General features: G+C 49.9%; 1 protein-coding gene across 1 annotated transcript in view; it reads left to right on the forward strand.

The window, feature by feature from the left end:
* DRC11 (dynein regulatory complex subunit 11) overlaps positions 1 to 26662 on the forward strand; it is a 170206-nt gene that overhangs the window by 124013 nt on the left and 19531 nt on the right. The window contains exons 15-16 of the mRNA XM_019923654.3: positions 2928 to 3127; positions 16768 to 16854. Of these exons, the coding sequence (XP_019779213.2) occupies positions 2928 to 3127; positions 16768 to 16854 (287 nt within the window). The remainder of the gene's footprint in view (positions 1 to 2927; positions 3128 to 16767; positions 16855 to 26662) is intronic.

Here is a 26662-nt window from a genome sequence, read left to right on the forward strand (position 1 = left end):
GCAGCCTGCCAGGGCTTCGTCTAAATTTCATACGTCTAAACTAGTATCCGGGCACAAAAGGGAATGTGTTTGTTGGTCTGATTATTCAGGTCACCCCTGCCAGGACTAGGCAAGGCGGCCACTTGGAAGAGGGCACTGAGGACACACCGCAAGGCCACTTCCCACCCTGCCAGGCAACAAAGCTCGCACCGGCCCCCAGGGTTCCAGGAGCCTCGGCCAGGGCTCCCAGGACGAGCTGTGAACTTTCAAAGCCGCAAGGGCAGTGAGGGAATGCCCAGGAAGCATCTGGTCAGCATTCACCCGCTCACTGCCCCCCGCCCCGGAATGTCACTGTCCCTGCAGCGTGGAGGGAGAGAGGGAAGCGCGGGGGGAGGGCGCTCACGGAGCAGAAGCTGCGTTTTATGTGCGGTTTCATTTCCCAGCGGAGGGGGACGTTGAACAGCTCTCACAGATGAGTAAGCCTTTCCAAGATGCTGAGGAACTTTCTCCAAGTCCGAGGTTGGAAGGGACAGAGCTGGGCTCAGGACACGGAACACTGGCTTCCTCGTGACTCTTTAAGCCTCCGAAAGTTGAAAAGGGTGAACGCACAAAAGCCTGGAAATTTCCTCTGTCTCTTAGCAATTCTAGGCAATTTGTACAACTGCCCTTGAAAGGCGAGATGAGCAGCTAGAGCCATGGACGCCGTGGCAGGTCTGTCCCCAGCAACTCCCCGGCCCCTCCCTGCCCTGCCGTCTGATGAGCTGTCCAGAGGCCAGCGAGGCGCCGGCGAAGAAGCCTTTCTGGACCTCCCTCTCCACCTCTGCACGGCGCTGGTGACCACCCCCTTCCTTCTGGAAAGTCACATCCCTGGGGTAGATGACGTGTCCGGGTCTCCCCCGCCTGTGCCCCTCCCCCAGCGCTGTCCTCCCCTCCCTCCACCCCTTCCGGAACTCTCCTGGCCCCCTGGCTTCGGCCACCACTCTAACCCCCATCATCTTCCAGGGACCCTGCCAGCTGGCGTCACTCTCCGCCCCACCCCCTTGCTGACCCCAGCTACCTCGCAGCCAGAATCATCTGACCTTCCGCTGCAGGCTGTGGTCACTGCGCCCCACCCCCTTGCTGACCCCAGCTACCTCGCCAACCAGAATCATCCGCCCCCCCAGGACCTGCCTGACCTTCCGCTGCAGGCTGTGGTCACTGCGCCCCACCCCCTTGCTGACCCCAGCTACCTCGCCAACCAGAATCATCTGCCCCCCAGGACCTGCCTGACCTTCCGCTGCAGGCTGTGGTCACTGCTCCGCCCCACCCCCTTGCTGACCTCAGCTACCTCGCCAACCAGAATCGTCCGCCCCCCCAGGACCTGCCTGACCTTCGCTGCAGGCTGTGGTCACTGCGCCCCCTACTTGCATCCTTCTCAGACGCCCCCTTCCACCCTGCCCACTCTTCACCGGCCAGCCCAGACGCAGCCCCTCTCTCTGAAGTCCGGTCTGACTCACCCCCATGCACCCACCTCATCCCCCAAATGGGAAGTCCTTTCTTCCCTGAATCTCTGTCTCCCTCACGGATCTTAGCACGGATCTTTTCCTCCCCTTCTAGTTACTTCTCAAGTTTAGCTCCCCCCGGCCATGAACTCTTTACAGCAAATCCTGGCTCTTCCGCATGAGCGGCCCCCAGCCGAGGCCACAGACTGAGCCCTCAGTTATCCAGGTGTTGAGCGGGAGACGGGAAGAATGGCATCTCTCTGCTGCTGTGGAAAACGAGGTCTGCTTCACCGTAACACATTGCCGTTTCCCACGCTAACCACAATGGAAGCGTGCCCGTTTAGCTTCATTTTAAAGAGAACTTGCTCCAAACTACCTTCCAAGTTTTTGCAGAGTGTAGTAGGTAACTATAAAAATTTGTTTCTAATGATGAGATAAATTCCCTAAGTCTTGTCAATCACACAAGAAAAATGAAAGAGAAGCACAATAATAATTAGAATGTTGATATGTTTACAGCTGATCCAGAAGAGCCCAGCAGCTGACCCAAAGCAAACTAGTGTGATAGCCGACGTTCCAATCACAGCCTTCTGCAGGATTTCATTCTGTTCACTCTCTAATTACTTAGCGCCGACGTCTGCTCTGCTCGTGTTCAGGATGGTGGAAGAAATCAAGCCCGAGTTCCAATCTGGGCTCGAAGGAGATGGGCGATGAGGTTGAGAGCACAGGGCAGGGACCTCTGCGTGACCTAATAATTCACGTCCTTTATTATCAAGGGTCAGGTTGACTCTGCCCCTACCGACAGACTAGAAACCAGGACAGACGAAACCAACAGGGACCGACTGCATAGCACAGGGAACTCTGCTCAATATTCTATAATAACGCGTACGAGAAAAGGACTTGGAAAAGAACAGGTACATGTATATGTGTAACTGAATCACTCTGTTGTATACCTGAAACCAACACATGGTTAATCAACTATACTCCAACATAAAATAAAAATTTAAAAAAAAAGCCAGGCTGCTGCTGCCTGGATCTTGTTTTTTCCCCCTTTCCCCCTGCATCTTCCTGTCCGTCGCACATTCGTCTTCCTGAGCCTTCATAGGCTGTAGTGCTGCTGAGAAGCAGAGAAACCCCCAGCCCTTCCCCCAAAGTGCCAGAGGTTAGTTACCGCAGGAATGTCCTCTAAAATTACGAGTGTGGAGGGAATGCTGGGGTGAGGGGTGAGAGAGAAGCAATGTACTGAACACCCAAGGAGACCTGACAGCTCCACCTTGACATACAAATCAAACGTGTCACGGAGCTGGCTGAGACAGGAGGCGTGCCCCTGGTGAGAAATGCCTTCCACGCACCCATCACTGTTGCCGAGGCTGGTGTCGTGCCATGGAGTCGCGGCCTTGAGGAGTCCCCGTCTAAGAGCCACTTATTTCCTTGGCGGGACCTTAGAGCCTCTGCCTCTGCATTTTTTAGGTTCTGAAGCAGTGCATGAGAAAGCTCCTTTGGTGAAATCCCTGCTCCTGGCTGGCCCATCTGGGGTGGGGAAGAAGTTGCTGGTCCATGCCATCTGTACCGAAACGGGAGCCAACCTCTTCGACTTGTCCGCAGCCAACATTGCCGGCAAATACCCGGGCAAAAGTGGCCTCCAGATGATGCTGCATATGGTCCTCAAGGTATTTATCACATTTCTTGACCTCCAGTTCTCCTCCACCTTTCAAATTGCATTTTCAAATGCTGCCGTTAATTTCCTTAAGCCGACTAGCACAGACCCTCACAGATCATTTCCTTAGGCAGACATGCACATCCCTCTTAAACTTCCCCATTGCATCCTCCTGTAAATTACTTTATTATTGCATCTGGCTGAGCGTCCAACAACCAGACACAGCTCCTTTCTTTGCGTAAACGCCCTCCTGTGCCATTCAGATCAGCCTCCTCCTGCCACAGGAATCCTTCCTGCAGCGATCACAGGTCTCGTTAAAAATCAAATCCTTTTTCAGCCCACCTCCCTCCAATAGTGGCATCAGATGTTTGCATTTGCGGGTATTTTTTCTCACGTGGCATACATTGAGGTCAGCTTCTCACACAGGAGATAAAGGAGGAACCCACAGGAAGCTAAGCTGACCACAGTAGTGTAGATATTCAATTATAACCCAGTGCCAGAGGATGCCATGTCCTCGAAGGTGCATACACAACCCAGCACTGTGATCTTAGATAAGCTCTTCACCTGCCTGGGTCTCTGTTTTATCGTCGCTGAAATGAAGGAGTCAAACCAAATGATACTGTCAGCCCTAGAAGCAATGCTTCTCTGATACAGTTTAGATATAGATGATGATGAAGATACATCAGTGGGTGGATGGATGGATGGATGGATGATAGATAACAGATAGCTGGATAGATAGAGACACAGTATACATACGTACACTTGAGGATTACCAAGCTTTAGAGCATTCTGATACTCTGTATTTGATATTAAAACTTCACAGGATTTCATTTTCATTTGTTTGAGTCCCTCAAGGTTGTCCTTAGGCTGTTCAGTTCCTTTTCAGTTGCTAGCATGTCCGATAAGCCAGCTTTTACTATATCAAAATGTACGCGGAGCAAGGACTGTCCGGTACTTGGGGCTAGATGTTAGCTCTGCCTCTGCTTTCAGGGGAGATGGTTACACACGAGCAGCCGCTCGTAGAAATGGTTCCTTTTCCGTCTCCTCCTAACAGCCCCAGGGAGGAAGTGATGGCAGCAGGGTTTCCTCTCCCAGCCACATGGACCCCACGCTGCGCAAGTTAGGACATGCCCCCCCGCCCCGCACTTTCGTCCCTTGCTTGTCCTGAAGGAATCCATGGAGAGAGAAGTTTGGGGAGCTGGGAGGTGAGAAGAAGAAGGAGGGTGGGGAATAAAGAGCGAGCATTAAGCTATTTAATAGAGCGCCCCATACACGCTAAATGCTCCATGTCTTGTGTCATTGGATTTAATCTTCACGGCAGCCCAGTGAAGAGTTCATTCTCATCCCCATTTTACAGATAAAGAAACTGGGGCTCTGACAGTTTAAGTAACTTGCCCAAGGCCACCGAGATCAAGTGGCTGAGCAGAGTTCAAACCTAGACCTTTCTCTTCCTGACCCTCCTGCACTATTTTTATTAAGGTAAAATTTACATACAGTGACATGCACAGATCTGAAATATGCATATTAAGTGTGAACTTTGAAGAAATGGATACAAATGTGTCACCACCATTTTCATGTGCTTTTTGGTCCTCGTATAACTTCTTTTCTGAAATGTCTGTCCAAGTCATTTGCCTGCTTTTCCCTGGGCTGCTGGCCTTGAGATTTGGAAGAGTTCTTTGTGTATTCTGGATCCAAGTTCTTTGTGGGACACACATATGGCAAATGTTTCCTCTCATTCTCTGACTTGCTTTTTCGTTTTCTATTTTTTGTTGTTGTTTACTTGTCCTATCAGTTACTGAGAGGGGGTATTAAAACCTCCAGCTATGATTGTGGAATTCTTTATTTCTCCTTTTAGTCCTGTTGGGTTTTGCCTCACATATGCTGAAGCTCTGGTTTGCATAAGATGTATCCACACTTAGGATGTTATGTCTTCCTGATGGGTTATTTTATCATTATGAAATGTCCCTTTTTGTCTCTAACAATACCCCTTATATTGAAGTCTACCCAGTCTGATATTAATGGTGCCACATCAGCTTTCTTTATACTCTTTTATTTTCAATGTCTTTAGAGTTAAAATGCCTTTTTGTGGATAGCACATACTTGAGTCTTGCTTTCTTATCCAATCTGACAATATCTACCATTGAATTGGAGCATTTGCTCCCTTTATAATTATTCCCATGGTTGAGTTAGGTCTCCCGTTTTGCTGTGTGTTCTCCATTTGTCCCACTTATTTATTTCTCCTTCTTTGGGGTAAAGTCAGTACTTTTTATTATTTTATTTGAATTCCTCAATTGTCTTTTTAGCAATGACTCTTATTTTTCAGTGACTGCTCTACAAATTACAATAGTCTTTTTTTTTTTTTTTTTTTTTTTTTTTTTTTTTTGCGGTACACGGGCCTCTCACTGCTGTGGCCTCTCCCGTTGCGGAGCACAGGCTCCGGACGCGCAGGCTCAGCGGCCATGGCTCATGGGCCCAGCCGCTCCGCGGCATGTGGGATCTTCCCAGACCGGGGCACGAACTCGTATCCCCTGCATCGGCAGGCGGACTCTCAACCACTGCGCCACCAGGGAAGCCCCAATAGTCATTTTTAACATAACACAGCATTAATATTGTACTATTTTCCTTAAAATGTGAGAATCTTACAATATAATCCATTTATTATCCCTTGTCCTTTATGATTTTATCATACATTTTACATCTAGAAATGTTGTCAACAATACAATAGAGTGTTATTATTTTTGCATTGAATAGTCATTTGTCTTTTAAAGAAATTCAGCAGAAAAATTTAATATTTTATACTTACCCACACAGTTACCATTTTCAGTGCTTTCCATTCCTTTCTGCCAATCCAGGTTTCCATTTGGTGTCATTTCTCTTTCAGCTGCAGAACTTCTTTTACATTTCTTTCAGTGCAGGTCTGCTGGCAAAACATTTTCTCAGCTTTCATTTTATTTTTAAATGTTTTTACATTGCCTCCATTTTTGAAGGATATTTTTGATGGATATAGAATTCTGGGTTGACACATTTTTCTTTCAGCACTTTAAAGATGTTATTACATTGTCTCTGTAGCTCCATTATTTCTGATGAAAAGTTGTCAAAAATTCAAATTATTGATCTCCTGTGTGTAATGTGTCAATATTCTCTGAATGGTTATAAGATTTTCTCTCTATCTTTGTTTTCATTCATTTGGCTATAATGTGTCTAGATATTTTTGTTTGTTCTTTGTACTTTAACTACTTGTGGCTCACTGTGCTCATTGAAACTGTAAATATATGTTTTAAGCCAAATTTGGGAAATTTGAGCCATTATTTACTCAAATATTTTTTCTGCCCCACTTTCTCGCCTCTCCTTCTGAGATATATATATATATATATATATATATATATATATATATATATATATATATATATATTTGACTGCTTCATATTGTTCCACAAGTCACTGAGGTTCTGTCTCTCTAGTTTCCACATTGGATAATTTCTATTAATCTACATTCAAGTTTACCTACCCTTTCTTCTACTATCTCCAATCTGCTATTAAACCTATCTCGTGGATTATTTTTTTGTGTTTCTGATACTTTGCTTTGCAGTTCTAGGATTTAAATTTGCTTATTCTTATACATCTCTATTTCTCTGTTGTAATTCTCCATCTGTTCATTCAATGTAGCTATCTTTTCTTTTAAGTCCTTGAACTCAGTGGTTGCCTTAGAGTCCTTATCTGCTAATTCCAATACTGTGTCATCTTGCGGTTTGTTTCTATTTGTTTTTTCTTGTCTATGTGTCACATGTTTCTGTTTCTTCATATGATTGATCATTTTTTATTGTACATTAGACATTGTGGACGATACATTGCTGACTCTGAAGCATGCTAGGCTTGGTTCTATCAGGCAGTTAAGTTGCTGGCTGATCAGCTTGAACTTGCAGAGGTTTTGTTTTCTGTTTTGTTAGTGTGGGTGTATTTTGAGTTCGCCCTTAGTCCTGGAACCTTGTCTTTACTTTGAGGTCTAAAAGGACAGCTTGACGTGTTTACCAAGCTCTTTTAACTTGGCAGAAGCTAAGGTATGTGCTCAATTAGTTTAGTTTTCCAGCTGTTGCTTTCCACTGAGCTTGTTGGAATCTTCCCCCATGCATGCACACTTGCAGGGTTACCCAAGAATTTGAAGATGAGCTGGAATTTGAAGCCCAGCAACCTGACTTGTGACCTCTGTGTACTTAACCACCAAGCTCAAAGCACTAAGTTCTTCAGAGGTAAAGTAAGAGAAACCCATCCTCTTGCCCAAAAGAACACCTAAATGCACTCATTCTAAATGCTGAATTTTGTTGACATTGTCAGGTAACCAACAGAAGCACATGAGTATAAAAATATTGGCATTTCGTGAGCATCTATATATCACAGACCTTACACTTCTCTCTGTTTTAACTCATTCACTCCTCACAACAACCTTATGAGGTGGGCAATATTGTTATTCCCATTTTGCTGATAAGAAAACTGAGGTACAGAGCATTTACGTGATTTTCCTGGGTTGCAGTGCCATGATGTGAGCCTGGTCAGTCTAGATGCAGAGGCTCCAGGTCTAACAGCTGCATTATTCAGCCTCTGAATTAAGCCGCTCGTCTCCAGCCACCAAATGGCTCAATTGCTCAGACTCCAGGACAGAGCCAAGGACATGATCATGATGTTCTCACTCTCAAGAAATTATTTGCTCGTGCCACTGAGAGGTTTGTCTTGATATCAGACGAGCTATCTTTGTATTAATTAGAATCACTGCAGACTGACATTATGTGGACCACAAAATGCTGGATGTCAGATTATCAAAATGTGGAACAGTACATGCATCCGCCTAGACCACTCCACGTCGGAGGACCTGACACACACCTCATTTACTGTGTATATAGCCGATTAATGAAAGACCAAGAGGTCTCTGGAGTGAAAGTCATTCATTTAAAGATCACATACAGTGAGCCTCTGTGTCCTGGCAGGACTGACGGAGCAGCTATCTGCATTGCAAAGAGGTATTTGCCTTTAATTAACCAAAGGAAAGAGGGATTTTATGGCTGTGCTGGTGAATCAGGGGCGGGAAGCTCCAGTGCGGTCCTGTTATGTGGGCCGGGGCCGCAGCAGCTTGAAGGCAGCAAAATATGGATCTGAGGCGTTTGCTGGAGAAGGTGAAATAACAGAAGGGCCCGATTACTCATCACGTCTTCTTATAAAGAATTCCTCCGACTGAATTAATCTCGGCAGAGCAAAGAATGCAACGCGTAGGAATCATCGTAATTTCGCTTCTGGCCGGAGGCATCTGCTTTGCCCGCAACACCCTGTGCACGTGAAAACACGCTGGCAAAACGAGTTTCTGATCTGTTTCCCAAGCACAAGTTCAAATCTGTCTTGTTCTCATTATTTTGGGAGGGTTCCTTTATTTTACACACGATAACTCCAATGCATTCCTTGAAGAAATGCCTTTACCGTACCGGTTCACAAATGTTATTTAAAATTCTCTCTTCCAGCAAAGCTATATGTGGAAAGGAATATACATCTATTTAGCTAGGAAATATTAGAAATACATCTAACAATTAAGAGACACGGGATAAATGATTAATATTTAATAGGTGTTTTACAGACTGAAGAAGTTATCAAGGCAGGGTGCCAGCCTCCTCAGGTGTTTATGATGGTCAGGCAGGGGATGGAGAAGCGGGGAAGACTCGTTTTCTGGCCAGAAGCTTTATACACACTTTCCCTTTTAATTGCCCCAATCCCTGATAGGCAGGAATTCATGTCTCCATTTTACAGACCAGAAAACTGAGGCTCAGGGTGCTTAATTCAACCAAAAATACAAGAGAACTAAGGGGCTGGCATCTGGATTTAAGCCTAGATCTGACTCCAAAGCCATCACCTGGCCCCCGGCTGGCCTCCGAGAGAGTGAAGGCTGTGTCGTGCCCGGCCCTGTGGAAGCTGGGCCCTCGTGGTGGCCCGAGTGCAAGGCCATTCCTGGGCCAGAGTGTCAGCGTACCCTTTTCAGCATGAGACATTTCAGCGTGAGAAGGTGAAGAAACCGGAGGCTGTAGCGTCCCGTTGGCAGCTCCCGTGGCACCCCACGCCCTCCAGATTTCCCCCTTCCCTGACCCTCCAGACCGCCCATGAGCAGGCGGAGGGGAGGCCAGCAGCACCGGAGAGCAGGACAGAGCAGAGCGTCCTAATCCTGAGCTCTGGGTCCTGGGAGAGATGGTCCCTCCCTCCCCGGGGTCCTGGCTTCCTCCCTTTCCTCCTTTGTCAGAGGTCCGGCCACTGAGGGCTGGACTCAGACGGAGACCTAAGAGAGCAGGGCTAACGAGGCCGCCCAGCCGGTGTCTGGGCCACGTGGCCCGTAGTGGCCGGCGAATCTGGACAAAAGAGCTGAGATGCTGCTCGTGCCTCAGCGCCACCCACCAGGGCTCCGTGCTGGGCTCCCAGCCAACGTCCGATGGCAGCTGGCCAAGGGATTTTGCCCAGATGTGCTGGTGTAAACAGCTGGCCCAGGAATCAGCAGATGGGGAGCCCAGCCAGTTACATCTCTGTAGCTCGTGGAGACTTATACTCCTGGTTAATAACCCAGACAAAGACATCGTGGCTGTTCGAGGATGATCTTCAAAAAACAACACACAGATGTACAATAAATGTAATAAATATGTTAGTCACCCTTTTCAAGGTGAAATTCAGTAAGGGTAAAGCAAAGACCTACACCTGGCCCCCCAAAACAGAGCTGCTCAAATGATAGAGGGGGTAAGAGAGGAGGGGGAGAGGAGAGGGAAACAGAGAAACAGAATTTAGCCCCTTTCGTGCAGCATCAGGTGTGGCAACACAGAAACTGGGGGCTGCTGCCCATGAGCCCTCAGTGGGCTGCTATCAGAGAGTTGGGTCCCCTCCCGCTGGGTCGTGTAGACAGTTTCAGGTTGAAGAAGGGAACGCACGTAGGCAGCAAAACCTTTTTTTTTTTACTACAGACTTTCCATTTTGCAGCGGTTTTAGGTTCATAGCAAAACTGAGCCGCAGTCAGAGCATCCACACGTCCCCACAGAGGATGGGCGGCTGGGTTGGGGGGAAGGGCGGGTCCCAACCCCCGATGATCCGGGCGCCATCTGCAGTGAGGTGTGTGGAAACGCGCTGTGGGCTGTAAGGCACGTAAGCGTCGCTGCATCTGCTCTTGTTCTGTGGTGGGTAATGGGAACGGGGTCGATGTCACAGGCATTAAAGAATTTTTAACCAGCCTGGAAACGCTTAGAGCGGGGAGTGCCCTAAATGTGGCTAAAAGGTGCATGGGGAAGGTGAGCATGGCCTTGCACCCCGGCGTTAACCCCTGTGCTTCCCAAAGTTGGCACAGAGTCAGGGCGGGTGGGCGTGAATCCATTAGTTCTAATGGATTAGCTGGGAGTCGGCTGGGAAGAGGGGGTCCCAGGGGAAAGTCTGGGTGATCTGTAAGCCTGACACCTGTCACCATCCAGGCACCATCCCCTCGAATTCCACCTGATAATCAGCAATGGTATCAGTGGCTTCCTGGCACCAGCGCTGACCTGGTTCCCCCATGTCACCTGTCCCAGTCCATCAGCTGTGCCTCCCTCCTGGTCCTCTCCTCTGCCTCAGTTCACCTTCCTTTCTCTACAGGGTCAGCCCAGCCGGGCTCCTGACTCTTTAATCCACCTCTGCTCTTCCTGTGATTGTCATTCGCGGTTTATCCCAGCTCACACCCAGCAAGGACCTGAAGTAACTCCTACAATCACATAAAAGATAATGCAAGGAAATAGAAAGTTTGAAAATATCATTTGTAAATAATGGAAATAGAGAACAAAATGTCTTCACATATTAAACGGAAACAGAATCCGAGGGACTGTAGTTCAGAAAGCTAAGCCCCGCCCCCCGCCCCCAGGAACCGCCCCCGAGCTCCTTCCCAGCCTGGCAGCACCTCGCTGACGGCTGCCTGACTGCCCAGCAGCTCCCATTCAGACACGGGAGGCCACACACTCTGCAGGCCGGGACCATGTTTCCCAGACATCCCTGCCTGTCACCACAGATGCTCAGCAAAATCTGTGCGGGTTGGATGGATGGAAGGGCGGACGGACGGATGGAGAGGCGGATGGATGGTCCTTTTCAGTTTGGTAAACTAAGACACAACCACTGAAAAACGGAGCTGGGTTTTCCTGGCGTTCTCTATGGCAAACAAAATAGGACCCTTTCAGAAAGAACTCGCAAAGCTTCCAGGGGTCATTTGGGCAGATCTAATTAGTAATTCAAGCGTGCCAAACACAAACTGGTTTCCATTGTTGGGCCATTATATCCCAACCAAGAGAATCTAATTCCGATGGCGGATGCTTGACAGCATTTCTTTGGAGAACACAAAAGATCAAATCCATAAAACTCACATGGATGGAGAAGTAACTGTTTGCTAGCCCTTCCCAGAACTTGAAAAAGCACGTTTTGGTTGAAACGCATCTTTATGCCGGAATTGATATTCAATAGGACTGCAGAGCCCTCTACTGGCGGCTGAAACAAACTATCCCCTGTAACTTCTGGAAAGTTCCATTACGAATTAATTACATTTAATTGCCTGTGACCTCAAACTATCTGTGGGTAATTTAAATAAAGCCTTTTCGTTGCTAAGTGAAAATTAAAATAGCAAAGGCTACCATTTTTCATTAACAAATTGGCAAAGAGTTTTTTATGGTTAATACTTGTTGAGAGTAGAAAAACAGATCCACTTATTTGTGGCTGGAGAGAGTGTGAACAGAGGGCCTCCGGGAGGGCAGGTGGACCACACGGGTGAGGACGTGAAGAGCTGGCAGGCCCTCCGACCGACTAGCTTCATGGACCCAAAAGCGCCCGTCTAAGCGCTGTTTGGTTTAGCAAGAAGGCGGAAAGCCATCCAAATGTTAAAAAAACAGGGGTTAGATCGATAAATGATGAGACCCCTTGCTAAAATGATGTTGGAGAAATAAATTTCGTACGAAGTGAAGAAGAATATAAAGCAGTGTGTGAAGAACAGTCTTGTGCTTGCAAGTTTCGATACTGAGAAAGGTCTGTAGAGACAGGAAAGGTCTGATGAGCTGTCCTCAGTGGAGGGGGCAGAGAGTGTTTATGCCTGTCTGAATATGTATTCCGAAATTTTTACTAACCAGCGCTGCTTGTGCATGACAATAAGAAAGGGCTAAATTTCCGGAGCACGTGTTTTCAAAGCTCAGCCTTGCTTGCCTGGTGCCCCCGTGGATGTGCCTTGGCTCTCCAGCACCTGCTTGGCCCACAGGCATCCTTCCCCTCCCCGTGGCTGTGAAGCAGGGAAGGCGTCTCCCCCGAAGGTCATCCTCTCCCGCCTTAGCTCCCCACCCAATGCCATCTCTAAACTCTGCCAGTGTTTCCTGTCTCTGTCCCATGCACTCCTCAGCTCCCTGTCCCCTGGCTTCTGTCCCCTCCACACCCTGCCAAGGCCACCAGTGACCTCCTGGTTGCCAGACCCTTGGGCCAGCACTGGCTGCCGTCGCCCACCCCTCACTGCCCTCCACCGTCCCTGGGCTGCAGGACGGCTCCCTCTTCCGTGCCCCTTTGTTCTCTCTGGGGCTTCTCTTCCTTCTCTCCTCCATCAACGTCTTCACCCTTGGTCCCCGCTCCGCAGCCCTGGTCTGGCTTCCTCCCCTCTCCCCCTTTCCTTGGGAATCCCCTCCATCCATTCCCATGGCTCTGCTGCCATCTTCAGAGCCCTTTCCAGCCCCCCACCTCCCTCCTGCCCCCCAGACCCATCAGTCCTCCCGCCTGGATGTCCAGCTGCCCTCGGGCTCCCCTGGCCTAACCTGACCTCATCCGTTCATCCCTCATCTAGTCCCCTGTTTGGATTCCTGGGCCATCGTCCTCCTATTCTCCAGGCCTCGCAGCGTTGGAGACCCCCTACTTCCTCATCCCTCCCCCAACCATCACCAGGTCTGGCAGATCCTAAATGCCCCTCCTGTCCGTTTCCTGCCCTCCCCGCCACTCCTCTGCTCCAGGTCTCACCTCCTTTTCCTCCAACAGCCTCCGAACCCTCTCCCTGCCTCCAGCCTCACCTCTCACCATGCCATCTGCACACACACACCCATCTCTTTCCCAGTCTCCGGGGAACAGTCATGCTTCACACCCCACCAGGGGGATTTTTCTCTAACACAACCAGCATCAAAGGTCACGATTCAAGACCCTTACAGACTCTCCACAGCTTCCAGGGTAGAAGCAACTCTGTAGCGCGGCCAAGGACTTTGTGGCACCTTCCAGAATGACCCCGAGCAGCCCCGTTCGGGCACACCTAGCCCCGCACCTTGGCTCCTGTCCTGAGCATGGCAGATGCATCCCCTTCTCCAGGCTCTGGGACCTTCTGGAAACCATTGGAAGGTCTGTCTCCTTTAACCCTCATCTGCAGTCTCCATTTCTACTTACCCTCCTCATCTACTTCTCCCTCTTTCTGTCATCGGTGGTCCTTGCTGACAGCCCATTTTCCTTGTGCCCCCCTCCCAGCTACACATCTGCCCTCCCCTTCTGTCGGTGGGGACCCCTTGAAGTCAGGGACCCCAGCACCTACCCCAGTGCCCGGCACACCAAAGCCCCTCTATCAATGTTGTGAATGAAAAATGAGAGAGTGGCTTTCATTCTACACGCTGGACCCAAAATAATAAAACCAGACTTTCTTCCGCCTGACAGCCTTTCAACTATTTGAAATCAGCTCACTTGCCCCCTTGAGTCTTCTTTTCCCCGAGGAAAAGAGCCTCGGCTCCTTCCATTCTTCCTGGTGGGAGAGGTGTTCGGCCTGGGAGGGCCCAGCCTTCTGTACCCCTCTTCTCTGCCCAGAACTGACCAAGGTCACCAGAGGTCCCCTGACCAGGCACGCCACCGAGGAAGGTCAGGGAAATAGAGATTCATGCTCTGGAGGACAAGACAGTGATGGTCTTAGAGCCCTTCTTCCTGTTAGAGGGAAAGGTGATAGAGGAGGACACGGGCCAAGGGTGAGGAGATGCTCTGGAATAGGCATCTTCTCTCCATGGCAACGTGGGAGCCTGCTGCCTGGATGATGGTGCTGGTCTGGGGGTGTCGGGCCGACCCAGGGCTCGCTCTGGGCTCCACGTCTCTCTGTGCCGGGGGAGGAGGGGGTTTTACTGACTTCCTTCTCTGCCTCGGCACCTTATGTGTCAAGGGGAGTCGGGTGGGGCGCGCTTGCCTCCGCGTGGGGTACATGGAAAGGGAGTAGCAGTGCTGTCCTAGATCTCAAGGCAATTTGCAAATGACCATTCTTTGTATTGTTAACATCAAAGAACTCGCTTGGGAAATGTTTTCTGCTCATTTGATAATGACTGAGCCCTTCCAAACCATGTGGCCACCCAGGTCCTCTGCACAGCCCTGGGAACCCCAGAGCAGGTGACCGTCCGGAGGAAGGAATTCCTTCACAGGTGCATGTTAGAAACACAGGAAGTGCGGAATTCCCCCACCGCTCAGAGGGAGCGCTCAAGTTCAGGGAGCAATGCATAGCGTTCCCATTCAATGGAATGGTGCGGCCAGGTTTTCAGAACAACTTGAAATAAGGTGCGAGAAATAAGACTGCTGCTTTCAAAGTTATCCCAAACTAATAAGATGCCTGTGTTTCAAGTCCATCTATGTAGCTTGCCTTGTTAAAAGCGGAAAGAGAAAAGGAATGCTGGAATACTTGGTACTCACATCTGCAATTTCCATTAAGAACAGCTGGATCTAGAGAAAAGAGGCACACAGATAAGAGCCATGGAAGATCCGGTGTTTGCCAGGTGGACACAGGAGAGGCCGGTCTGCTGCCTCGGTGAGCGCACGAGTTAGCCTGAGACAGGAGAGAGCTGTTTATGAGAAAACTGTGTTTACATTGGTTTCCGTTCTAAAGCTAGGATTTTCAAGAGGGATTGAAAAGAATAAGATTTTTGCCTTTGTTATTATAACGTATCTTTGTTCAGAGAAGCTGAAAACCTTTTATGTAAAGTATCTCACTTTCTTATTTTCTTTGGGGGCTGGAAGTAGGGAAGCTCTTGACTTAAACCCCAGATAGCTTTCAGTGGCACAGTGGTTCCTTGGAGCTGCCCCTCTGACCCTTGAGTGGGCCCCGCTGACTGCAGTGCGCAAGACAGCTGGAAAGAAGTTGGGGGTTAAAGTCAGGAGCTGAGAGAATGGATGCACTGATGTGGTTGAAAGAGATTAGGAGGGGGGACGGATAGACTTGAGGATGGTTAGACGTGGGAGGTGGGGCAAGGGAGGATGCTCGAGCATCTGGCTGGAGGAAGTGAGAGGACCCGAGGACGTGGCCATGCCCCCAGCACAGACCCGGCAGCCATCCATCAGCCTGGCCTCGCAGCCTGCTTCTGCCACTTCCTAGCTGTGTGACCTTGGACAGGTCATGTAGTGTCTTTGAGCCTCGGTTTCTCCATCTGTAAACAGGGATGATAATAACGCTACCTGCTACATAAGGGCTGTAGTGAGCTCAAATGAGTTATCACAGGTGACATCCTCCGAGCAGAGGAAGTGCTGGTCTGTGCCGGCCCTAATCTTGTGTGTGATGCCCTGTACGATGCGTGTGGCCCGGGCCTGTCTCGCTCGCTATTTTCATTGCTCCACGCCAAGCTGCCTCGGGTACTGGGATTGAAACTTGTAATTCTGAATTCTTAAACTCTGTGGCTCAGGGCCTAAAGAATAACGCTGACCAAAGAGTGGTTGTCTGGTACCGTTTCCTCTCTGAACGTCCTGGCATCCCGGCGTGTGTGGGACTGGAATACGGCCAGCCCGGGGGTCGGACTGGCACGGGGAGCAAGCTGAATCCACTTTTGTCTTTGAACATGCATAATCTGCTTCCCTTGGTACGTAGCGCCGGCGGAAACAGACTCAGCCAGTGTTCCTGGCGATTTTTCCATCATTTATTAAATGTCTGCCTTGGTGTAGGAATCATATCTGCTGCCTTAATGATGTTTAAAGAAATATAAAAATAGGAGTACGTAACACTGTATGCGCTGTGGCTGGAGACCACTTTCATCTGTCACCATTTTGCACAAAGCACAAATTGTTGCAAAAATACCCGAACTCTGCTCTCATGGGGGCGCTTTGAAGAGATTGTTAGGTGTGTGGCAATTACTCACGGGCCCACGGTAAGTCCCAGCGCTGTCACGAAGCCCCGCTCGCCCTGGAGGGGCTCAGAGCCACCTTCCAGACGAAACCACGGCCGCAAAGGCGCAGCCACACGGGGACGAACAAATGGCATCACGGGGGCCCTGGTGCTAAAACAACTTTTCTCGAAATGAGCAAACTTGAACCAACCTGGGCGCGGGGCGTAGGCTGTAATTACAAGTCCTGGCCCAATTCCCTTCGTTTGCAGGAGAAAACTATTGGTTTATTTCAAGCCAAACTGAGTCGAGGCTCGGGGTCCAGGAGCAGAACGCACAGACACCCAGCGCATCCTGACCACAGGTGGAAGAGGGCCGGGCAGCGCCCCCATCCCGCGGTGAAGGAGGCTACAGGCCGTATGCGCAGTGCAGCCCCGCGAGCCCCCCCACCCCACGCCAGCCGTCCCCGAGCCAACACAGCGGGCCGCCGAGTCCTGCTGTTGCCGGGGGTCAAGTGTGCACCCCAGAGGGAAATGCATTTACAACCCACCATTTCTCTTTGCAGGTGGCCCGCCAGCTCCAGCCCTCCGTGGTGTGGATTGGAGACACCGAGAAAACCTTCTACAAAAAAGTCCCCAACGCCGAAAAGAAGGTGAGGGCTTCTCATTTCTTAACGTGGCCCTTTCCCTCCTACAAAGGGGCCCCGTACCAGGGACTACCTCGTTTTTTCAAGACGGTCTTGCTTTTTCAAAGGAGGAAGGAAACGGAGGGGCAGCCGTCTCTCTGCCCTAAGCACTTGACTGCATTTGAAAGGATCCAGTGTCTGATTTTACGAGGCATAATTTAGAAGAAATGAAAAAAAGTATGGAAAAGGGGGGAGGGGAGCGTTAAACCCAAACCTACCGATTCAGGGGTAAGAAACAATTGAGAGAACTGTACTCAGTTACAGCAAATGGCACACACAGGAGTTATTATTAGGATTTCCTATTGTTCATTATAATAAATAGCAAAAGGCCTGCAATTTATGAACAAAGACCGTCCGTAGAACTGCCAAGCGCCCCACATTGGGTGTCCCCGGGGAGTCTTCTGTCAATTGCTTCCTTCCTCCTTTTCTCTCCTTTCAATGGCTCCCCTCCCCCGCACTTCCCCCGGCAAATCACCAGCAAATTTCCCACAAGTTAAAAAAAATTTGCAGATACACATGATTGTTATTCCACATCAATTTGCACCAAAGCAAATAGTGGTTAACTGTGAATTTCTGATTAAATTCATAAGGATTTTAATCACTTTTGCTCCTTATGTATTATACATCATTTTTAGCAGGTAGAGATGATTTGGATAAAGAATGAAAGCTGAATCTTTTCTTCCCCAAATGAGCCTTGATTGCCGTCATTTTAGAAACTCTGAAGAGGACTCATTTATTATTTAATCTGGGAATCTGGTAGGTAGCTCCCTCTGCTGGCGAAGTTGCTACGTTAAAAAAAAAGTCCACATACAGTAAAGCAACTATACTCCAATGAAAATTAATTTTAAAAAAATAACAAAATAGGGCTTCCCTGGTGGTGCAGTGGTTGAGAGTCCGCCTACCGATGCAGGGGACACGGCTTCGTGCCCCGGTCCGGGAAGATCCCACGTGCCGCGGAGCGGCTGGGCCCGTGAGCCATGGCCGCCGAGCCTGCACGTCCGGAGCCTGCGCTCCGCAACGGGAGAGGCCACAACAGTGAGAGGCCCGCGTACCACAAAAAAAAAAAATAACAAATAACAAAATAAAATAAATCCTTTAAAAGGCCACATACATGCGAACTTGAAGGCAGCAGTTACCACGGTCAATCTAAAGAGAGATGCAAGGCAGCGTTTAATCCAGGTGTCACACACTTCACGTCACCAGAAGCTTTGTCTCATGAATGGGCGAGGGCTCTCGCACTGGACATCAGCCTGGAGAATGAGAATTCAGGAGACGTATGTTCCCGGCCTGCTTTGCCCTTCACCTTAGTTGGCTGTGTGTCCCTGAGCAAGTAATTTAACCTCTCTGAGCTTCCACTTCCCTTAAGTATCTAATTAAAGGGCTCCAGAGAGAATAGCCTCTGAGTTCGTGAACCCCTCTCGAATTCTCTCCCGTGACCCCCTCGAGCTGTCGGTTTGTCGCCAACAATTACGTCTGCTCTTCTGTACCCCTCAGTGGGTCAAGAGTAAGAGGGATGGACACACCCGTTTGAGAGAGCCAGAGGGGCCCTGGGGGAAGGGCTGGCGGGCTCTGAGGGAGCGTCAGGCAGGAAGCGAGATGTGAGTTCAGTAGATGCCCCCCCAAGGGGAGTCACTGTGAAAGAGCAGGAGCCGGCAAAGGAGAGACTCCAGAACCCTCCCCTGAATAGGCCCTTCCTTGCTGATCCCGAGGGGTTCTCTCCAGCACGATCTGATTCCCACAGATATGGTCACCGACTAGTCTTACTCCTGCAGAAAATGAAGGCCTTTGGTGGTACAGTCTTTGCTGTGGACAAATCGGACATTTATTCTGTCCACCTCTGCATTAGAAGAGTCTGTCGTCCGTCCGAGGAATTAACTGCACTGAGGACTGAATCACAACCTGGGAAAACCCCAGGATGCCTGATGAATACAAGCAGAAGGGTCCCTGGGTCCCCAGATGTCCAGAGGCCGGCTGGGGGCCTGAGCCACCCCAGGCACAGACAGAGCTGCAAGGGGCATGCCCACCCCTGCAGCAGTGCAGCGGCCCCAGCTCCAGTGCCCCAGCCAGGGGAAAGCACGGTGGGCAGAGAACCGTTGCCTGGGCATCCTTCAGCTCGACGTCCTTCGCCTGCCCCTCGGAGAGCAGGGCTGCAGGGTTCCTGCTGCCTTCCTGCCTCTGGGGCCACTGCTGGGCCAGCTCTCCTCTCCTTCCCACCCCACCGCCAGCTTCTGACTCCTGTCCTTACCCAAGTCCCTCAGCCTCCAGGGCCTGAGGCAGTCATGAGCATTGGACGTCCATGCTCTGGAGGTGATCACCAAGTTCCAAGGGCAGCAGCTGCATCCGCCAACGAGAGGCACCAGGAGGTAGCACGACCGGCTCCACATTGCATCACCTGGCCATCCAGGAACCCGGCGTCCTTACTACCACTCAGCCCAGCCTCCGTCCCAAAGGCTCCCCCGATCCCCAAGGTGCTGAAACCTAGAGAAGAATGTCCACCTGCAGAGAAGCCACCACCTACAGCCACAACACAGAGCACTCCCAGCGTCCGCCCAGGGCAGTGGAGGGATTCCAGGAACGCTCTTCGAGAAAACCTCTCACCCACAATGACTAGCTCCACCCCCGAGGCCTCCACCTCTGGGCTCAGGCCCTTTAGGAGGTACAGTGTGGAGGCTCATGCAGCCATAAGGAGGGAGGCAACGGAGAAGGCCAGGTGGCAGCGATGGCTCCTGGGTGCAGAGCCGGGCACAGGGACCCCTAGGGCTGCTGCCACAGAGGACGCCCAGGGGCACAAGGCGTAGGTCAGGAAGGTCCTAGCACCCTGGGAGGGAGGCGGCCTTCTCCTGTTTTGCAGAAGAGGACAAAGGCCCGAGAGGGCGCACAGCTGGTCAAGTGCAGAGCTCAGACTCTGAGGCAGGACCCCTCTCCCTGCTTGGGTGCAGCTCCGGTGTCAGCACCGGCTTCCCGTCTGACCCTCCTCGCTTCTACTACACCTGCGTCCTCCCTCTTCCCCTCTTCCACCCCCAGGCTACTTTAAACCACATCCTGAAGACTGCCCGAGGGGCCCTCAGGTCTTAGAGGCAAATGTGTCAGGCTCCAGAGACCCCTGGACCCTGACCACCCCTGCCCCCCACGTTGTCCTCAACACCCAGCCCCCAGGGACCTGGCAGATGCCTGGACAGCGCCCTCTCCCTCCCCTCCCAGGAGGAGGGCCCTCCTTTCCACCATCTGAGGCTGGAGCCTTGGTCAGCTGTTGGTGTTTGAGGCGAAGGCAGTAAGGAATGAGGCAAGACGGGCTGCTGATGCATTTTCTGCTCCGTCACCCTCATGACTCCATCTAGCAGGAGCCCTGCCCACGTGACAGTAGGGCCTCCACGAGGGAAGCGCTGGCTGGGTTGGAGCTGGCCGCAGAAAAGCAAATGGAAACTGCTGCATGGGTGCCAGACACTAATTTGAAATTGCCCACAGTAATAAGGCGGTGTGGGGCTGGCAGGTCCAGCGGTGGGGGCGGCTGAGGAGGTTGCCAGGTGATGGGGAGGATGTCGGCTGACAGGATGGTTGAGCACACCAGTCTCATGCATAATGGACGCGGCTCTGAACCGGAACAGGGGTGGCCCAAGTGCAGAAGAGTGTTGGCTGAATATACTCACCTTTCATTTCCATCCCCTCCTAATGGGACTCGCCATCAGTGAAGATATCACTCTGGACGCGGCCCAGGATCAACATTTGTTATCCAAACAGGCTAATTAAGTTCAGTCATCCCTGCCGTTGTCAGGAGACACAGACAGCAATAGCATCTCCTGCCTCAGAACAGGCAGGGCTGCACCACTGTCACCATGGCAACCAGGCTGCTGGGGATGGGCTCAGACCTTGCAAGCATGTGTCTGCCCCCGCAGAGTAGTAGTCTCCAGTCTCACCAGGTTACCTGTGTGAGGTAGGGGTCAGTCCTTCTTCCACCGGTCTTTGGGCAGCTCCATGTGCACCCCACACACGCCCCAGTCGCCCCTGCCACCTTGCATTATTCTCCGTCAAGCTTCTTAAAAGACTCTTCTCACCATCCCCACTCACTCTTCAACCCACCACTGTCCACTCGATGCTCTGCAGCTCCATGGAAACTGCTCTCACAAATTTCTTTGAAAGCCATTTCGCCAGTGGGCCCCAGCTTGTAAAAAAAGCTCTGTCCTCCCTCAGCCCCCATAGCCTTCTCCTGGTCTCCTCGCACCCCGCCAACACTTTCTTCTGTGTCTCCTCCATGCGCTTCCACCCACCCCTTAAATACACGGGTGCTCACTGAGATTCCGTCTCAGGCCCACAGACCTTTTTGCTCTCCTCGCCCTCCTTGGGCACCAGCTTAACAAATCACCCCTGAGCCAGCGAGTGCCCCCACTCCATCCCCAGCCCGCAGCTCTCCCCTGAGGCTCGGGTGCAGTCACCCGGCATCACCCAGAACCACCCATGGGATACCTCCCCCACAGTGCTGCCGACTCAGGCAGGGCCTGTCCCAACTCCTCCTCCATCACCACCTACCACATGACCCTGCCCCTCCTCCTGCCTTTTCAAAGGGTTACGTTTTTAGTAGAACAACTTTTCATAAGAGAGCTTTGGATCCACCCTGGTAAAGTGAATTCTGAATATCTCCAGACGCTCCAAGCCTTGTCTAAACGCAGTGGGTTTTTCCTGGCACAGGTGTAGATACTCCTGTAAGGAATATTCTTCCAGAATCTCAGCAGAGGCCTTTCCTCAGTGGCATGAGGCCCAGAGGCAGCTCCTCAGAGATGAGCAACTGACGCCTTATCATCCAGTGCAGTGGAAACTGGGGGAGATTTTTACACCGTCATTTTCAGCCCCATTGGCAATATTGCTAGTTTCCTTCAAATCATAAAGCCCCCGTTTTTCTGACTCTCCCCTTTAGAAACCTTTCTCTTCAATAGAGCAGACCTAGCATTGATTTCCTACCAGCACTTATATTTCAAGCACCTGTCAGACAGACACATTATGCCGTATACTCCTCATGGCATCCCTCAGGTTAGGACCTATGATTATTCCCATTTCTCAGATGCAGGGACTAAGGTTCAGAGAAGTTGAGTAACCTGCCCAAGGTCACACATCTGTTAAGAGCAGAACCAAGACTGAGATCAGATCTGTGTGACCCAAAGCCCGTGCACTGAACCATTTGCTACGTCATCTGCCTGTTATGGTGGAGTTTGTTCCTTGAGCTTTTCATTTATGCACAGAGCCCGACCCCTGAGGGAAGTTCAGTAGCAAAGTCAAGCCCCACCAAACATGCGTCCCTATCCTAGGCCGCCCAGAGGCATGGGTCTGAGCAAAGGCAGGTTTCTGCAAAGACCTGGGGTAGGGGTTGGGGAGCTGCCCCTTCGAGAGCAGGTTTCCATCCTCATGCCCATTTCCGGGATTTCAGGGAGTCTCATTCTGGGTCATCCCTCTCCTGTGCTTTGCCCTCTTTTAAGCTCCTCTGTTGTCCCCAACCCCCATTCATGCTTCCTGGGTGGAGTCCTGCAGGGCCATTGTTCCCTCCTGATGGAGCCAGGCAGCCTCTGGACTTCTGTGAGGGCAGGAGGAAGGGATCAGAAGCTGCCTGGTGATCTGGCTTCAGGCCCAGCCTGTGAGATTTATTTTGCTGTAAAAATCCCATCTCTTTCTCTGCTGTGAGTTACATTACAAAACGTCCCTTTAAACTGAATCCAGCAACACAGAAGAAGGATTATACACCATGACCAAGTGGGATTTATCCCAGGCTTAACATCCAAAAATCAATTAATGTAATATACTATATCATTAAAAATAAAGGACAGAAACCACACCATCCTCTCAACAGATGCAGAAAAAGCATTTGACAAAATACAACACCCCTTCATGATTAAAAAAATAGAAAGAAAAGGAAACTTCCTCAGTCTAATAAAGGGCAACTACAAAAAAATCCACAGCTGACATCATCCTTAATGGTGAAAGGCTGGATGTTTTCCCCTTAAGAGCATCTCTTCTATCCAACATTATATTGGAGGTTCTCACCAGGGCAATCAGGGAAGAAAATTAAGTAAGGCATCCATACTGAAAAGGAAGAAATACAACTATATTTGCAGATGACATGATCTTGTATACAGAAAATCCTAAAGAATTCACTAAAGCAGTATTAGAACTAATAAACTAGTTCGGCAAGGTCGCAGGATAGGATACAAGATCGATATACAAAAAGCAACATTTCTATACACTGGCAAGGAAAAGATTAAAATTAGAATTAAGAAAACAATTCCAATTATAATAACATCCAAAAAATCGGAATAAACTTAACAAAAGAAGTGCAAGACTTCTACTCTGAAGACTCTACTCAAAAGACGCTACTCTGAAGACTTCTACTCTGAAGGCTACAAAACATTGTTGAAAGAAGTCAACGAAGACCTCGATAAATAGAAAGATACATCATATTCATGGATTGAAAAACTTACTGTTAAGACGACAAGAATCCCCACATTGATCTACAGATTCAACACAATCCCCATCAAAATTCCAGCGACCTTAGTTGCAGAAATTGACAAGCTGATCCTAAAATCCATATGGAAATTCAAAGGACCCAGAATAGCCAAAACAATCTTGAAAAAGAACGGAGTTGGAGAACTCACACTTCCCAGTTTCCAAACTTACCGTAAAGCTGCAGCAATCAGGACAGTGTGGTACTGGCCTAAGGAGAGACATATGGGCCAATGGAATAGAACTGGTCCAGAAATAAACCCTCACATTTACAAAAAAATTGCCTTTTTGGACAGAAGTGCCAAGACAATTCAATGGAGAAAGAATAGCCTTTTCAACACGTGCTTCTAGGACAACTGGATTGCCACATGCAAAAGAATGAAGTTGGACCCCTACCTCACACAGCTAACCAACAATGCACCACAGACCTAAAAGCAAGAGCTAAAACTGTGAAAGCCTTAGAAGAGAATAGAGACATAACTTTCTGTGACCTTGGATTAAGCAATGGTGTCTTGGATGCAATATCAGGAGCACAAGCAACAGAAGAAGACTTAAACTGAACTCATCAAAACTGAAAACTTTTTGCTGTAAAAGACATCAACAAGAAAGTGAAAAGACGACTCAGAATGGGAGAAAATATTTGCAAGTCATTAATCTGACAAGGGACCTGTATCTAGAAAATATAAATGACTCTTACAACTCAATATTAAAAAGACAAGTAACCTTGGGCTTCCCTGGTGGCGCAGTGGTTGAGAGTCCGCCTGCCAATGCAGGAGACACGGGTTCGCGCCCCGGTCCAGGAGGATCCCACGTGCCGCGGAGCGGCTGGGCCCGTGAGCCATGGCCGCCGAGCCTGTGCGTCCGGAGCCTGTGCTCCGCAACGGGAGAGGCCACAACGGCGAGAGGCCCGCGTACCGCAAAAAAAAAAAAAAAGACAAGTAACCCAATTTAAAAAATGGGCAAGGGATCTGAATACACGTCTTTCCAAAGAAGGTACATATGGCCATTAAGCACGTGAAAAGATGCTAATAACATCTTTAGCCTCCAGGGAAGTAAAAGTCAAAACCACAATCCAATACCACTTCACACCTACCAGGTTGGCTAAATAAAAGGAAAAAATAAGAAAAACAGTAACAAGTGTTGGTAAGGGTCCAGAGAAACTTAAATCTGCCCTCTGCTAGGATTGTAAAACGGTGCAGACGCTTTAGAAAACAGTCTGGCATTTCTTTAAAAGGTTAGACAGAGAGCAACCATAAGACCTAGCAATTCAATTCCTCTGTACGTACCCAAGAGATACGAAAACGTTAGTCCATACAAATTTTATACACAAATGTTCATAGCAGCGTTATTCACAACAGCCAAAAAGCGTAAGAAAAACAAATGTCCATCAGCTGATGAGTAGATAAGTAAAATGGGGCATAACCGTACAATGGATACCGTTCAGCAATTAAAATGAAGTCCTAAAACACGCCACAACATGGGGGAATCTCGAAAATGTTACCCTGAATGAAAGAAGCCACACACACACATACAGACACATATGGAATGATTCTATTTATGAAATATCCATAAGAGACACATCTGTGGAGACAGAAAGTAGATTAGTGATTGCCTAGGATTGCAGAAGGAGGTTGGGGGAAATGGGCAGTGACTGCGAATGGGCGGGGTCTTTTGGGGGCAACGAACATGAAAACGTTCTAAAATTAATTGTGGTGATGGTTGGACAACTCTGTGAATATACTAAAAACACTGAATCATACATTTTATTTTTTTAATATTTTAATTTTATTGGTGAATCATACGTTTTAAATAGGTGAATTATATGGTATGTGAATTACATCTCAATAAAGCTGATCTATACCATGATAATGATATAAACATAATAATAGATAACATAATATAACAATAGTAGATATTTTAAGTCTCCTTTGCAGCGCTCAATCGCTATAGGCCCCTAAACAGGAAGGGAATTGGGGGTGGGGCAAGCAAGGCCCCCCACACATCCCCTCTGAAAGGCAGGGTCCCCAGAGCAGGGGCAGGAGCAAGGCTGTGGAGTCACTAACTCCGTGCTGGCAGCTGGGGACCGGCTCATGAACTCTGGGTCTCGGATGTCCCTTGGTCTCCTTGTGCCTCAGGCCAGCATCTCCGGAGTGAGGGTGAGAACGGGTCCCTCTCCTGGGGTGGCTGCGAGGATAAGGTGAGAAGGTTCATGTCAGGCACCGAGCAAGACCCCTGGAACACAGGAAGCATGCAGTCGATGCTACCAGTGCCATGGAAGCAGCCTGGGCGTAAGAAGTAATGAGCGAGGCTCACGGGCCGGGAAGTAACAAGCTGCGCTGTCCTGGGAGGTCAAGGCAAGCCCCCAACCTCTTGCCTCATTGGAGCCAAAAGTTTCTGCAACTTCCCACTGGGCTTTCCTCCGAACGGCCCCTCGGCCCGGCGTCTCGCTCTTTTCTCATCCAGTATTTTCCCTGCACCCCGTCAATCCAGACATGGAACTGGGCCTTTCTGTTGGTCAAACAAAAGGAAGGAGGAAGGGGCACAACACTGGGCCCCCTGCATGGCCACAGCCCCTTCCCTCCCCGGCATCACCCACCCAGCTCACACCCGCCCTGCAGACCACACTCCTAACACCACCCTCCCTCCCTCTGCCCAGCAGGCTGCCGTTCCAGGTCTGACTCCCAATTCCACGGGGCAGCCAAAGGGCCTCCCAGGGAACAGATTCCCCAGCACACGAGTGTCCTTGTCCCAAAGGCCCTGCAGCCGTGCACAGCTCTGTCACCCCCATGCCTCCAGTTTCCTGCCATTCGCGTTTATTCTCGAGCGTGGAATTTATCCCATGCCCACTCCTTTCCCTAGATGTTACCAGCCCCTTCCTGCAGGCAGACGTGCGGGGCTGTCTTCCGGCCAGGTGTGCAGGACACACAGGGCCAAGCAACAGGCGGCCTCATCTCTATAGAGTAGCTCACATGTGCTGGGGCGGTTCCAGGAAAGCCCCAGGATAGGTGGGATCTTTAACTCTCTGGCTCAATTGCCCCTGAGCCAAAGGGGAGCAAAAAAGGCCCAGATTGTTCTTGGGTGTCTCTGTGGAGGCCCCCCCATCACCCCTAGCCGCTTCCTCTTCTCTTGCTGCACTAGTTGTGGTTGATTAAAAGCCCATGCGTTGCCATGGCAACGTGGCCAAATCTGACATGCCCCCCACCCCACCCAGAGGCCAGAAGTTATCTTCCCTCAGGTACCTCAAGTCTTACTCCTGTCCCTCATTAGTGCTGAGATTCTACTGAAATAATAC

This window comes from Tursiops truncatus, chromosome 7 (assembly GCF_011762595.2).
Source record: "Tursiops truncatus isolate mTurTru1 chromosome 7, mTurTru1.mat.Y, whole genome shotgun sequence".
NCBI classification, from domain to species: Eukaryota; Metazoa; Chordata; class Mammalia; order Artiodactyla; family Delphinidae; genus Tursiops; species Tursiops truncatus.